Genomic DNA, 15,597 nt, shown 5'->3' with positions numbered 1-15,597 from the left:
GTGTTGGAAGGTGGCAACAGATACAACGTAGGCAAAAGAAATTGGAGAATGGGATGAAATCTTTACAGGAAGAAGAGGGTTGAAGAGCTGTAGTGAAGGTAGCTATGGGAGTCAGTAGCTTTGTAGTGGATGGCAGTGCACAATTTATTTCTCAAAATGGAGACAGAAAGGTCAAGGAAAGGAAGCATCAGAAATGGGTGGCATGTCGGTTGCAGAAGGGTGGATACTCGATTGCTCCAATAAAGAGTTACAAAATCCTTAACACCCATAATGGAGAAACAGTACAAATTACATCTGTAAGAAAAATATTTTGATGTCCCAAAGAGCTATTCTTTCAGTCACATTTTAAATTTTTTTCAAACTTTTCCCCAACATTCATTACCTGAGAGTTACTAAATCATTGACCAATGGATGAATTTGTTGTCAATTTTTCTTTCTCATCAACTCCTCAGTAATTTGGAATGCCTTGCAAATCTAATATTTTCCTATTCTCTCTTCATAATAAATTCATATCACATCCTATCTTAGTAAATGTCTTCAACATTCGCACCATGTATTTGACACTCTTCCTAAATTAAGTGCTGAAAATGCTTATATTGCACAGGGTACAGTAAAGGTAAGGTTCAGCTCCAGAAGTGCTGATACAATACTCATGGCCTCTCTATTCTCTGCATAAGTACTGCACAGTGCAAGCAGACTATCCATAACAAGCATTCAACTTAATATGCATATCATTGCCCATAAAGCAAAGATTTAAAGAGAAATAAAGCGTTCAGTTAATTTATACATTGGAAATAGTAGCATGAAAGTAAACGAGCTAGTGAGTTGCAGAAATTAAAACCTCTTGAAATAAAATTGTTGATGTTGAAATTAAAATGACTTGGCGCTCTTCAGCTATCAGACATACTCAAGCATCTGATTCGCGTCATGATATTTAGTCATTGGTGTACCTACATTTGCAAGATAATTACAAAATTAATGCCCAGAGGTAACACAGTAATAAATGTACCGGGGCAAAGAAAAGGGAACATTGCTGGACAACAGACATCAGTATTGCTGAATTCAATAGGCTTCACATACACACCTGAGATCAGCACAGACTGTGCAGTGATCATCAGCATGAATTCTAGCAAATTGGATCGCACGTTGGCTCAGTGGTCAGCAACGCTGCCTCACATCGCCAGGGGCCTAAGTTCAATCCCAGCCTCGAGTGACTGTGTGGAGTTTGCACATTCTCTGGAGCTGCATGGGTTTCCTCTGGGTGCTCTGGTTTCCACCCACAATCCAAAGATGCGCAGGTTAGGCAAATTGGCTATGTGAAATTGCCCATAGAGTTCAGGGATAAATGTATATAGTGGTGGGGAATGGATTTGGGTAAGATGCTCTTTTGGAGGGTCAGTGTGAACGTGTTGGGCCAAAGGGCCTGTTTCCACACTGTAGGGGTTCTAACTAATTCTTAACTGTGCAGTTTTACTACTGCATTGGCTGAGATCAGATCATCAAATACTTGGGGAACATTGACATTTTTCTGTCTCAAAACCACGTAAGTTGATAAACGTAACTGTTCCCAGCCATCTAGAAACTTAATATTTTGCACCTATAATAACACAAGAAACCTTGGAAAATCTGAAGGAACACAAGTTATTTGCATAGTTCCAAATCTATCCTAATTTTCTTCTTTGGGCGGCACAGTGGTTAGCACTGCTGCCTCACAGCGCCTGAGACCCGGGTTCAATTCCCGACTCAGGCGACTGACTGTGTGGAGTTTGCACGTTCTCCACATGTCTGCGTGGGTTTCCTCTGGGTGCTCCGGTTTCCTCCCACAGTCCAAAGATGTGCAGGTTAGGTGAATTGGCCATGCTAAATTGCCCGTAGTGTTAGGTAAGGGGTAAATGTAGGGGTATGGGTGGGTTGCGCTTTGGCGGGTCGGTGCAGACTTGTTGGGCCGAAGGGCCTGTTTCCACACTGTAAGTAATCTAATCTAATCTAATCTATCTTTAGGCAAGTGGGCAATGTATTGTAAAGCAATAGTGTCTAAGGGAATCAGGTGACAATACTCCAGGCTGAAGTGAAAATATCCAAAGAAGCAGATTGCCGAAGTGTATTCGAATATTTAGATAAAACTGATAAACCAATGAGCAAAATCAATGCACTCAGCCATAGAAGTGATAATCTCTGACATGAGAATGGAAGATACTGTTTTGTACAGAAACTGTATAAAAGCACTTTGCCTTTGGATTATGAAACTAAAAATGGAGCAACCTAAGCTAAAAAGATACACACTTTTGGGAAAAAAAAACTACATGAGTCTCTTCAAAAAAAATCAGAGAGAGTAAATTAAATTCACATTTTACCTCTGGGCATTAATTTTGTAATTATCTTGCAACTAGGTACACCAATGACTAAATATCTCATGACAAGAGAATCAGATGCTTGAGTATGTCTGATAGATGAAGAACGCCAAGTTGCTTTAATTTCACCATCAACAGTTTTATTTCAAGAGATTTTAATTTCTGCAACGCACTAGCTTGTTTACTTTCATGCTGCTATTTCCAACGTGTCAATTAACCGAAAGCTTTTTTTCTCTTTAAATCTTTATGGCACTTATCCAGCAACAGGGGGATTTGGTTAGATTCTCAATTATTGGAGGAGAGAATTTAGGATCATGTTCCCTTAAATGTGCAGTTAATGACCCCTACAGTCACATTTAACCTTTGGATGAATAAAAAGCTCAAGGTTATGACCCCCATTTCCTCCGTCACTATTGAAGTGATTTAAAACATTTCAGCAGTTACAATCCCTAAAATTATTACACCTTGTGGGAGTCCCTCACTCAAACCTAGAAAGATCAAAGAAACTGTTACTCGATATCTAATGGGAACTGTGGTCTAACCCAAATGAAAAATTGTGCAATTTTTTTTGTTATCAACTGAAGCTTGAAAGTAATCTTTTGAGTTGTTTGTAACAATAACATCACGTGCATTAAAGAATCCACTTGTAAACTAATTCAGTGGATACAAACCATTTATTAAATCAGTCTCTGCCACACACATTTCTCCTCCCCACAACCCAACACATCATTATTTTCCATAACCAGTAAGGGAACAAAGGGTAATTTGGGGTGGAAAGGAGCATCTGATACCTATTAGTTTCTTATATAATTTGAAGAATCTTTTGCCTTAACTATGTCTTTGCCAGAGTTAATGATCCTTGGCTCTTTAGCCATTTTTCACATCTCTAAATATTTTAAGATAGAGATCAGCCTACCTTAATCTGGCTATCTCTATTGTAGTATGGTTACTGGAACTCTACCCAGTGTTCTCGATGCTCATCATTTGTTCCTAGGTCTGCGCTTCCATGTCTTTCCATTGTAGGACCTGACTAGGTTTTACTGCTGTCATAATCCCTTTTGTGTTGAATCCTACGTCTCGAGCTATTGATTTTCCATCATCACTGAATGGTCAGAGTAGACACAAAATTGTGACTCTTAGAAAGGATGAGCTTCTTTGGGAGAGAATATAAATTAAAGAATTTCAAATCAATAAGGCTCAGGATTAGTTAGGGATTTCTAATTCATATTGAAGAATTGAACTCGAGGGCGCACGTGAATGCCTCACCAAGACTGTAGAAGCACCTTCACATCTGTAACCTGTATTACCTAGAAGGACAAGGCCAGCGATGCATTGGAACATTACCGCATACAAGATCCTCTCCAAGCACCACACCATCCTAATTCAGAATTCTATCATTCTTCACTTTCCTTTGTTCAAAAACCCTGGAACTCCCTAACAATGACCGTGAATGTTCTCCAAGGACCGTAGTGGTTCAAGAAGGCAGCTCTGCACCAACTTCGAGCATAATTAGGGATGGCAATAAATGCTATCCATTGACAGCGATACCCATATCCTATAAACAAATTTTAAAAAACCTACACCAATTAGTGGAGGTGTGGTTTAAGTTAAGGGTCACACACATTACCTAAACATATTGTTGACAACACCTTGAATGCATAATTTCTACTTTAAAAAGAGGGCATAATGGTTTTATTGCTGGACTGTTAATCCAGAGACTCAGTTAGTGTTCTGGGGACCTGGGTCCCAATCCCACCTTTGAACTGGAATTCAATAAAAACCTGGAATTAAGAGACCATTGTCTGATTGCCAGAAAAACCCATCTGGATCACTAATGTCTTTTAGGGAAGGAAACTGCCATCCTTACCTGGTTTGGCCTACATGTGACTCCACCCACTGCAATTGGTGACTCTTAATTGCCCTAATTAGGGATGGGCAATAAATGCTTCCCCAGACAGCAACACTCATCCCATGAATGATCAAAAATGAATATGGAATTCCTGAAAACTTGCATTTACTTGTCTAACATGTAGACGAAGTCAATACTTCATCTGTACAAACAAGCCATTTCAGGATTAGAAACAACAAATGCTGGAGATCACAACATTAGCTTGTCGACTCTCCAAAGATGCTGTCTTACCCACTCTCATTTCCAAATTTGTTTTCAGGTCAGATTACTACATCTTGCAAAAATTTTCTCCTGACTTCTGGACTAGTGCTTTTTTTGAAAGAAAAAAAAAGTTTTTAGCACCAAGCAAGAAATTAAGTTCAGCAGAACATTTTCAAAGCTTAAAAGGAAGCAAGTGATGGGGCAGAAAAAGTAGAAAATACTTTATATATAAAGTTATAGCTCAGTTAGATCAGCACCAAGATAGGCATAGAAATTTAAGCTCCTGGATCTTCCTGATCAGTCTGTAGCAGCGTAAAGTCATCTGGCCTGACTGGCATTTTAACTGAAATCAGCAAAACAATGTTGAAACCAGGAAAGATGGCTGGCAACTTTCATTCCTTTATTACTTTTTAAAGTATCTTCACAGGTTTGGACATGGCTATGCATTTTAAGTTTTTTGCTGCAACCATTAATTTGTCATCTCATGAAGATACTGAAATGAGAGCAGTTCCACAGGTACAGGTAAGTGCTTTGGGTTCCTTGCTCAAATGGCCATTCATGTTCGAGACTTGCCAGCAATTCGTGCCTGCTATTCATTCATGGAGCATATCACATCTGAACCTGATGTCATCTGCATGCAGGGTTTGCAATTCTCTTCTGTACAGGAAACACTTTAGTTTCCCACAGTTTATTCCTGTTCCATTCAGACATGTCGCCCATGGTTCAATTCTCTTCCTGCAGATTAACATAACACTAGGCTGTTGAGCAAATTCAAGGATTTTTTAAAAATGGAAATATCAATTCTCTTCTTTCATTAAATCAGAAGCTCATTTAGAACAACACTGAGATGTATAGCTGTTAAGTGAAGATTTAAATGCAGTCAACTTTTGGATCTGTCTTTCCAAATATAGAGCTCGCCATACATAATTATTCTCCTGATTTTAGGTTTTCAGACAGCTCAAAGCAAGCAAGCTTCTCTCAATATATTTGACAGAGAAAAAAAACAAGGAATTATTTTCTTACTAGTCTGACTTGAGCACTTCAAAGTTAAACCAAAGAGCGAGCATGTTTCTATTTTTGTTCGTTAACACGGTTTTTAACACCACAACCAGGGTAAACTATTGAAAGCCTCTTTTGCCAAATTGCCATGAATAAAAATTAATGGCAAAATGTCCCAAATTTATGTATGCTTTCAATGTGATGAAAAAGATGACACCAAAGTTGATGTCAAAAACATTACTTTATTGTCTAGGATGAAATGTCCTATCAAGTACAAAAGAATTACTCTTCATAGTTGCCACAATCTGTTAAAAACATAGATAGCAATCTATTGCCTACAGGTAGGAAAGATTTTTTTTGCAACATTACTCAAAACAAATAAGTTTGTAGATATGAATAAATAGTACAGAAATACTGTGATGTGGTGATGAGATGTGCAGTATTTCACAACTCGAGAGTTAGTCCATAGTTCCCCTTTTTTTTTAAAAACTCAATACAAATGCATACAATATGCAGCATTTCAAATTTAAAGTGTCCTTGCACCATTTCCAAATTTTATTTCCTTTGTTAGAATTCTTGGGAAGAGACCTGAAGTCTCACAATGGGTCATTTTAAGCACATACAGAAACACTTGTGGATTTTCTCAGTGGGAGATAATGGTTTCCTCCATTTATTGTTTTCATATACATCAATATTTCTGAACCTTAATACAAAAAAACAAAAAAAAAATTCAGCATCTGACAAAATGTTTACATACAAGATAACTTCAGTACACACCGTTTATTTCAGTCTATCAAATTTCTGCAGAGTGATTGATAGTTGTTTGGTGCTGCCTCATTGCCACTGTGGCAGTCTTAACTTTGAAGTCAATCCTGAAGACCGCTCAGCCAGTGGTCACGTGGAGCTCCACTTCGGTCAGATTAGTTAGGAAAATAAAACTTGCTGCTGGATCCCATTCCGCTGTGCTCACATGTATCTGTATGTGTGTGTGCATGTGTATGTGTGCGTGCGTGCGTGCATGTGAAACAACTCCTTTCAAAGAAAGAAAGGATCGAGGGTTATCACTCACCGTTACCTACAGCAATTACATAAAAAAGACCAACTTATTGCAAGTTGGGTCTTTTCATATCAATAAGAAAAAAAGCACATAATTAGTTGACAAACAAGGGCAGCAGATTCTAAAAAAGAAAGCTTCATCTTTTCTCAGTAATAAATAAATACAGCTGTCAAATTTAAACATGTTTGTTTCATTACAGACAGCTTGCAGCCAGCTTCTTCACTGAAGAACTGTGGTGATGAACTTCGCTGGGAAAATTGAAGCCAGCCCCCTGTCATAACAAGAGTGGACAGGATGCTTCATGCTTCCCATCCCATATCAGGCAAGGAGGAAACAACAGTCAAACAGGGCTGATAAAAGGTGGCTTCTTTACAAATGTTTTCAAATTTCCTTCCTTCTCCTCTTCATTTAAACTCTCCCTTTTAGTTTCTAACAAACAGATGGGGCTTTATCCAATTCAGTTAACTGATTGGTGCTTGAACAACAGTGCTGGTTAAGGTCAGTCAGTCAGGAAAGCCTGACTAAGTATATCTGCCTCTGGTGGCATCAACTTCTTACTGCACTCTGAATGCAATTCCTGTTATTCACGCTTTGTAAGAGTTTGTTCCTTGTTGTTTGAAGTCTAGAGAGTGCAATCTACGCAGTAGAGTGTAATCTGTTAGGAATGAGACCTGCAGAGCAAAAATTGACAGATTTGGTATTCGTACACTTCTAGAATAATAGTGAATGGTTAAAAATTAATGAAATTAATCAACAAAATATAGAAGGAGACACACTGACAATACTATATTCTAAATGATCCTGCATTCAATCTACATTTTTACATGGCTGGTTGTTATTACACGAAAATGAAATGTCAAATCTGATGAACAAATGAAAGTTGCTGAAGTTTTTCTTCCCCCCTCTTAAAAAAATCTGTGATTCAAAGTGATTCAAGCAATCAACGTTGTTTAAGTAATAAACCAACCCAAGATTCATAAACATGCAAAGCAAGGAGAAAATATGTTCACTAGCTGCAATAAAAGATAATTAGCCACAATTCTTGTGTTAATTGATGGAAAATGGCAAATTTTGCAAAAACTGGTGTTTATTTCACAACTTCAATTTAAGAAAATACACAAAGTGATGCAAAGTAGTGTAATCAAATAGAATTTGACAGAACCAAGGAATGAGCTGTCAGGATGGTGGCAGGAAAGCTGCAAAGGCGTTGCACAGCAGGGTTTTGTCAGTATATGTGTGGAATCTGATTACATGTCTTTTGATTATGTTGCCAAGAGATTGCATGTATATGGGAAATAAAAAAGGGTAAAGACAGATTCTTGCAGACATAAATTACAGTTCATGTATGGAAAAAGAACATCACATAAGATTTCCTGGTAATAAAAGAGTTAAACAGATAAAAGAGGAACCAATGCCAGGACAGTCAGATTCACCTGGACATCTTGGAATAGATAGTGGAAGAGGATCACAAAGTTAACAAATTCAAAGACTGAAAGCGGTAGAGAAGGATGAAGGAAGAGATTACCAAGAGCAAAAGTGTTGGAGAATGCAATTTACAGTCTTGGATTATTTCAGTGTAATGGATGGGGAAGAAATCTGATTGAACATCTTCAATAATGTAGTAAAAGAGATGGGATATAAAGTTAGAAGGTGACAATATGTTCAGGCACTTGGAGGGCAACAGAAGGTTGGAGATGCGGTAGTTTTAGACAGAGGCGGCTGAAGGCGGTTCCTTGAAGTAAAAAGTAACAGCAGATTTGCAAGGGAGTAATGGATGAGCATAGCAGCCAACAGCTTCTTAGAAATTAGATTAGAAAGAAAAGGGGAAGGTTGCATGGATAAGATGAGCTCAAAGAAAGGAAATTGCAAATGTAGAGCGAAGGCATGGGGAAACATGGTTGAATAAACATTCTTGAAAACCACCTCTGAATGCTCTCCAATACCTGCACATCCTTACTTAGATACAGGGCCCAAAATTATTCACAATACTCCAAATGCTGTCAGACCAGAACATTATGCAGCCTCAGCAATATCTCTCATAAGAACAAGCAGAAGTAGGCTACTTTTATCTTATCAATTCCCTTCATAATTTTGCACGTTTCTACTGTTGTATTCTAGTCCTCTTGAAATGAATGTTAACATACCTCCTATCGACCTACCAGGTCGTACCTACTACGTGTATTCACTTATCACTACCTCATCATTTTGCTATCAGCCCGCCCTTTAACTACAGCTCCACCTCCATTTCTGAAGGGTCTACCCAAAACGTCAACTTCTCTACGTCCTGGTGCTGCCTTGTTTGCTGTGCTCTTCCAGCCTCCTGCCTGTCTACTTTGGATTTCAGCATCTCCAGCTTTTTTGTGTCTAACATTGCACTTGCCTTCCTAACTGTCAACTGAACCTGCATGTTAATTTTAAGAAAATCCTGAACTGGGACTCCCAAGTCCTTTTGTGCTTCAGATTTCTGAAGCTATTCCCCATTTAGAAAATAGCCTACCACAGTGCATAATCTCTCACTTGCCCATATTGTATTCCATTTGCCCACTCTCATAGCAAATTCAAATTCTTTTGCAATCTCCGTTTCCTCAACACTATCTGTCCATCCCCCTGTCATCTGTAAACTTAGTAAGAATGCTCAGTTCCTTTGTCCAGATCGTTAACATATAATGCGAATAGTCGTGGTACCAACACTGACCTCTGTGAAACTCCACTTATTATCAGCTGCCATCTTGGTAAAGACCTCTTTTATTCCTATTAGATTAGATTAGATTAGACTTACAGTGTGGAAACAGGCCCTTCGGCCCAACAAGTCCACACCGACCCGCCGAAGCGCAACCCACCCATACCCCTACATTTACCCCTTACCTAACACTACGGGCAATTTAGCTTGGCCAATTCACCTGACCCGCACATCTTTGTGACTGTGGGAGGAAACCGGAGCACCCGGAGGAAACCCACGCAGACACGGGGAGAACGTGCAAACTCCACACAGTCAGTCGCCCGAGTCGGGAATTGAACCCGGGTCTACAGGCGCTGTGAGGCAGCAGTGCTAACCACTGTGCCTATGTTCTGCCTATGCCAGTCAGTCAGTCAGTCAGTCAGTCCTCGATCTATGTCAGTACCTTGTTGGTGACACCATGGGCTCTTATTTAGCAGCCTTCTGTGCAGCACCTTGTCAAATGCTTTCTGGAAATCCAAATAGATCATGTCCACTGGCTCTTCATTGTCTAACTTGCTTATTACCTCTTCAAAGAATTCTAAAAGATTTGTCAGGCATGACCTCCCCTTGACGAAGCTATGCTGACTCAACCCTATTTACCATGCACTTCCAAATACAGGCATAGAATTTATAGGCAGACAGATCAATAGGCAGAGAGATCAAAAGATCATACAAATGGTGCAAGTGTAGCGTCGACAGGGTGAATAATAAGTCTATGCAGGTGATCAAAAGTATCAGATGGTATGAGTAAAGTGTCAACAGCGGGTTAGCAAGTGAAGGGATAACCTATAATCCGCTTAATTGAGGCAGAGAGATAATCACAAAAATATTTAAAATAAGGTGGCACCGGAAACAAACCATACGGCTGGAATAAAATGACAGGTATAAGAGTTACACGCTGAGGGTTTAACCAAAGCAACATGTAAACCAAAACTGTACAATCTAATTAAGGTAGCGAGATCATAAGTTATCAAGGTGATGCTGTCAAAATAAGACAATAAGGAAGATCTTACAAATACAGCATAGTATGGTGAGTTTACATGCAGCGTGCCATGAACCCAAGATCATGGTGAGGGATCTTCATGGGTGGGGGGTACACAACCTGGCTATCAGCTTCTGTGTTGTCGTATGTCTCAAAGGCCACCTTGGAGGTAGCTTACCCAAAGATCAGAGGCGGAATACCCTTGGCTTTGTGTGTGGAAAATCAAGTCTCACAAACTTGACTGAGTTTTTTGAAGTAACAAAGAGGATTGATGAGGAGTAGATGTGATCTATATGGACTTCAGTAAGGCGCTCGACAAGGTTCCCCATGGGTTAGCAAGGTAAGATCTCAAGGAATACAGGGAGAACTAGCCATTTGGATACAGAACTGGCTCAAAGGTAGAAGACAGAAGGTGGTGGTGGAGGGCTGTTTTTCAGACTGGAGGCCTGTGACCAGTGGAGTGCCACAAGGATCGGTGCTGGGTCCTCTATTTTTTGTCATTAACATAAATGACTTGGATGTAAGCATAAGAGGTACAGTTAGTAAATTTGCAGATGACACCAAAATTGGAGGTGTAGTGGACAGCGAAGAGGGTTACATCAGATTACAACAGGATCTGGACCAGATGGGCCAATGGGCTGAGAAGTGGCAGATGAAATTTAATTTAGATAAATGTGATGTGCTGCATTTTGGTAAAGCAAATCTTAGCAGGACTTATACACTTAATGGTATGGTCCGAGGGAATGTTTCTGAACAAAGAGACCTTGGAGTGCAGGTTCATCGCTCCTTGAAAGTGCAGTCACAGGTAGATAGGACAGTAAAGAAGGCGTTTGGTATGCTTTCTTTTATTGGTCAGAGTATTAAGTACAGGAGTTGGGAAGTCATGTTGCGGCTGTACAGGACATTGGTTAGGCATGAAACTCTGGTCTCCTTCCTATTAGGAAGATGTTGTGTAACTTGAAAGGGCTTAGAAAAGATTGACAAGGATGTTGCCAGGGTTGGAAGATTTGAGCTATAGGGAGAGGCTGAACAGGCTGGGGCTGTTTTCCCTGGAGCGTTGGAGGTTGATGGGTGACCTTATAGGAGGTTTACAAAATCATGAGGGGTATGGATAGGGTAAGTAGACAAAATCTTTTCCCTGGGGTCAGGGAGTCCAGAAGTAGAGGGCAAAGGTTTAGGGTGTGAGGGGAAAGATATAAAAGAGACCTAAGGGGCAACATTTTCACGCAGAGGGTGATACTCGTATAGAACGAGCTGCTAGAGGAAGTGGAGGGAGCTGGTACAATTGCAACATTTAAGAGGCATTTGGATGGGTATATGAAGAGGAAGGTTTTGGAGGGATATGGGCTGGGTGCTGGCAGGTGGGACTAGATTGGGTTGGGAAATCTGGTTGGCATGGACAGATTGGACCGAAGGGTCTGTATCCATGCTGTACATATCTATGACTCAAATGTTCCACTACTGGGAAGGAACAGTTCTGTCTGCCAATTATTGCAGTGTGTCCATTCATCCATTGTTGTAACATCTGCATGATCTCACCAATATACATGCCTCGGGACATAGGAGGTAGACAACACTGGCCAAGTCATGAGTATCTGCTGTGTACACGGTTGGTGCTGTTCCCACATGTTATGGTAGCATCCATATCAATGATCTGGCATGTCTTGCAAAGGTTTCCGTGGCAGGGTTGTATGGTGTGGTGGTTGACATTGTCCTGAAGGCTAGGTAGTTTGCTGTGAACAGTAGTCTGTTTAAGGTTTGGTGGTTTGAGGCAATAGGGAGGGCGTAGGGATGATCCTGACGAGATATTCACTGTCACTGATAACGTATTGAAGGCTGCAAAGAACATGGTATAGTTTCTCCTCTCTAGAAAAGTAGTGGACAATGAAGGGTACTCTTTCAATGTGTCTTGTGTCGGTCTTCTAAGGAGGCCATTATGGTTTTTCACTGTAGCACACTGGAACTGGTGATTGGTGCTTTGTATCCTGTTCCTCCTCATCTCAGCGATCTTGTGTATACGCAGGGCTTGTCCGCAGAGGATGGCTTCATTAACATGTTTAGGGTGAAAGCTAAAGAAATGCACCATTGTGAGGCTATTGGTGGGCTTGCGGTAAATTGTTGTTTGTCCTTGGAGATGCTTGCCACTAAGAATTAGACAGATTCCGAACAGTAGTCCATGGTAGGTCTGATGGTGCAATGAAACTTGATGTTGTGTGCAGTCATTTCAATGATTCCTCGCCACAAGTCCAGAGGAAGAAAATGTCCATGTACCTGGTGCACAGTGTTGGTTGGAGGTCCTGTGCACCAAAGAGGTCTTGCTTGAACTTCTGCATGAAAATGAGGGCGTATTGGGGTGTAAATTTGGTCTCCATGGCTGTTCAGTGTGCCTGGGTGAAGAACTGGTTGTCAAAGGTGAAGACGTTGTGGCTGTCGATTAGGATGAGTTGTAGGATGGTATCTGGAAATTGGCAGGTTGTTGGCACTGAGTACTGAGGCTGTTGCAGTAATGCAGGGGATGCTGGTGTGGGGTGCCAAAAGGTCCAACGTGACAAAAAACGTTCCTGGTTCAACTGGATTTTGGGTGCTGATTCCTGAAAGAAGTCTGTAGTGAAGCAACAGAAGCTGGGGACCTGTTGTACAATGGTTTTCAAGATGCTCTCAACAGAGCCAAAGAGGTTCTCACACAAGGTCCCAATGCATGATATGATGGGATGCCCAGGTTAGCTTTGTGTATCTTTAGAAAGGAGTCCAAGTCTCTTGTGCAAGTAGTATGTGGGATGTGAATGCATAAGATGAAGCTCTGGATTAAAGGTCTTGATCAGTCTGTTGAGTTGATGGGGTATGTTCTTTGGTCAGATCAGCAGGTAGTTATCTGTCATGCTCCTAGTTGTTCAGTTGTGGGTACACTCCTTGCAATAGTTCATTCTATTGTGTATGAGGATGGCCCCTCCCTTGTCTACTGGCTTGACGACAATGTTGCAGTTGGTCTTGAAAGCACGGATGGCACTGCATTGTGCTTGGGTGACATTCTGGGCTACCTTGAGTGCGCCTGATAAATCTGGCATTAATGCATCTCCTGACAGCTTGAGCATACATGTCAAGCACAGGGCAACAGCCTTCCAGAGGGATCCAATTTGACTTTTTTTGCTTTTATCGCTGCACTGTGGGCCTCTCTATTGGTTGTCCCATTATGCTTTCTGTTGACATCTTGGGGTTTGTAGAATGTTTCCTGGAGCCTCATTCACCTGATGAATTCCTCCATGTCTGCCATGAGAATAATGGGGCCCATTTTGGTAGTGGGGCAGAAATTGAGCTCTCAGCTGAGAATTTCAATTTCATCTGGTTAAAGGGTGTGGTCAGACAAGCTGATGGTGGATTTCTTTGTGACGGTCCTGGTATCAAGTCGTGGTACTCTGGGAGACTTGGGTACTGCCAATGCCAAATTTCTCAGTTTCCTGTTCTTGATGTGCACATAGGTGGTGCAGTTCTATTGCCTTGTCTGCTTGGCAGTGTCTTGTAGGTAGTCTGCCGCATTTGAGTGCAAGCTGAGAATGTGGACTGTGTCTCGATTTCAACGTTGCACCCTCTGCTGTAAAGCTGATGTACATATGATTGAGAGGTGGGGTGGCAGAGTCTCTCTGTGTAGGTCGACTTGAGTGGGTTTGTGATCTGTTGTCCTTTTGAGCTGGTCTCTGCTTTCTTCCATCTCTGCAGAAACTTGATGTCATCCCCTCACTTGTTATTCAGCGGTTGACAACTTTACTCACACTGTCTGACACTTTTGATCACCTGCAGAAAATTATTCAGCTTGTTGACACTCCACTCACACCACCTGTATGATTTTTTGATCTCTCTGCTTATTGATCTCCTGGCCTATAAACTCTGTATGCTTTTCTTCACTCCACCTGACGAAGGAGCAGTGCTCCGAAGGCTTGAGATTTAAATAAACTCATTGGATTATAACCTGGCATCATGTGACTTGACCTTGTACCTCCATTCTTAAAGAGGGTGTGACATCAGCCATTTTGCAGTCCTCTGGGACCCTCCGTGACTCCAGCGATTCCTGACAGATCACCACCAATGCTTCTATGAACTCATCAAATATCTTTTCACAATTCTGAGCTATACTCCATCTGGTCTAGGTAATCTATCCAACTTTGGACCTTTCATTTTCCCCAGCACCTTCTCATTCGTGATGGCCAACACATTCAACTCTGACTCCTGACTCTCGAAGTTCTGGCATACTGCTGGTGTCTTCCACTGTGAAGACTGATGCAAAGTTTCTATTCCATGGTATTTGAACAGATGAAAGACTCAACAAACAATAAAGGTATTTTTCAATGTATAATTTCAGTTACATCACACTAAACTTTTGCTATAAATTCTGTGTCTTACAATTGTGTCCTCCACAATCACCTGATGAAGGAGCAGCGCTCCGAAAGCTAGTGCTTTCGGTTAAACCTGTTGGACCATAACCTGGTGTTGTGTGATTTTTAACTTTGTACACCCCAGTCCAATACCAGCATCTCCAAATGCAGAAAAGTGTGACCTGATTCACTTTGGAAGGAGCAACAGGAATAAAGAGTACAAAGTTAATGGTGAGATTCTTGATAGTGTAGTTGAACAGAGAAATCTCAGTGTCCATGTATACAAATCCCTGAAAGTTGCGACTGGATTGATCGAGTTGTTAGGGTGACATAGAGCGTATAAGCTTTTATTGGTACAGGGAGAGAGTTTCGGAACCACGAAGTTATGCTGCAGCTGTACAAAACTCTGGTGCAGCCAGATTTAGTAGGATGTTGCCTCGTATGGTCTGAAGGTCTTATGAGGAAAGGCTGAGGGATTTGAGGCTGTTTTTGTTAGACAGAAGGTTGAGACATGATTTAATTGAGACATAAAAGATAGTCAGAGGGTTAGATAGGGTGGACAGTGATAGCCTTTTTCCTCGGATGGAGGTGGCTAGCGCGAGGAACATAGCTTTAAATTGAGGGGTGATAAAATATAGGACAGATGTCAGAGGTAGTTTCTTTACTCACAGTACAAGGGGCGTGGAACACCCTGCCTGCAACAATAGTAGACTTGCCAACTTTAAGGGCATTTAAATGGTCATTGGATAAATATATGGATGAAAATGGAATAGTGTAGGATAAATGGGCTTCAGATTGGTTCCAAAGGTCTGCGCAACATTGAGGGCTGAAGGGCATGTATTGCACTATAACGTTCTACCTACACAGATCTTGTGTCTTCCAACTCTATATAGTATTTCTTGCTATTGACTTTATTGTATTTCTTACTCACAAGGCAACCCTGCCCCCTCTGCTTCGAAAGGGTGCATTTCCTTGGATGCCCCTTTAAACCTGCTTACCAAGTCCAGAGCAT

The 15,597-nt window shown here is 41.0% G+C and overlaps 1 protein-coding gene across 14 annotated transcripts in view; it reads right to left on the bottom strand.

Moving 5' to 3' along the window:
• Positions 1 to 5,763: 5,763 nt before the first annotated feature.
• The window catches only part of bptf (bromodomain PHD finger transcription factor), a 152,647-nt gene continuing 142,813 nt past the window's right edge, over positions 5,764 to 15,597 (bottom strand). For all 14 annotated transcript variants that reach the window (XM_060844739.1, XM_060844746.1, XM_060844740.1 and 11 more), the window contains one exon: positions 5,764 to 7,188. In XM_060844739.1, coding sequence (XP_060700722.1) covers positions 7,176 to 7,188 — 13 coding nt within the window. In that variant the 3' untranslated portion in view covers positions 5,764 to 7,175. The remainder of the gene's footprint in view (positions 7,189 to 15,597) is intronic.

Source organism: Hemiscyllium ocellatum, chromosome 25 (genome assembly GCF_020745735.1).
Source record: "Hemiscyllium ocellatum isolate sHemOce1 chromosome 25, sHemOce1.pat.X.cur, whole genome shotgun sequence".
In the NCBI taxonomy this organism is placed as follows: Eukaryota; Metazoa; Chordata; class Chondrichthyes; order Orectolobiformes; family Hemiscylliidae; genus Hemiscyllium; species Hemiscyllium ocellatum.
Note: the sequence above shows the minus strand (reverse complement) of the source record. Positions and strands in the feature narration are given on the sequence as shown.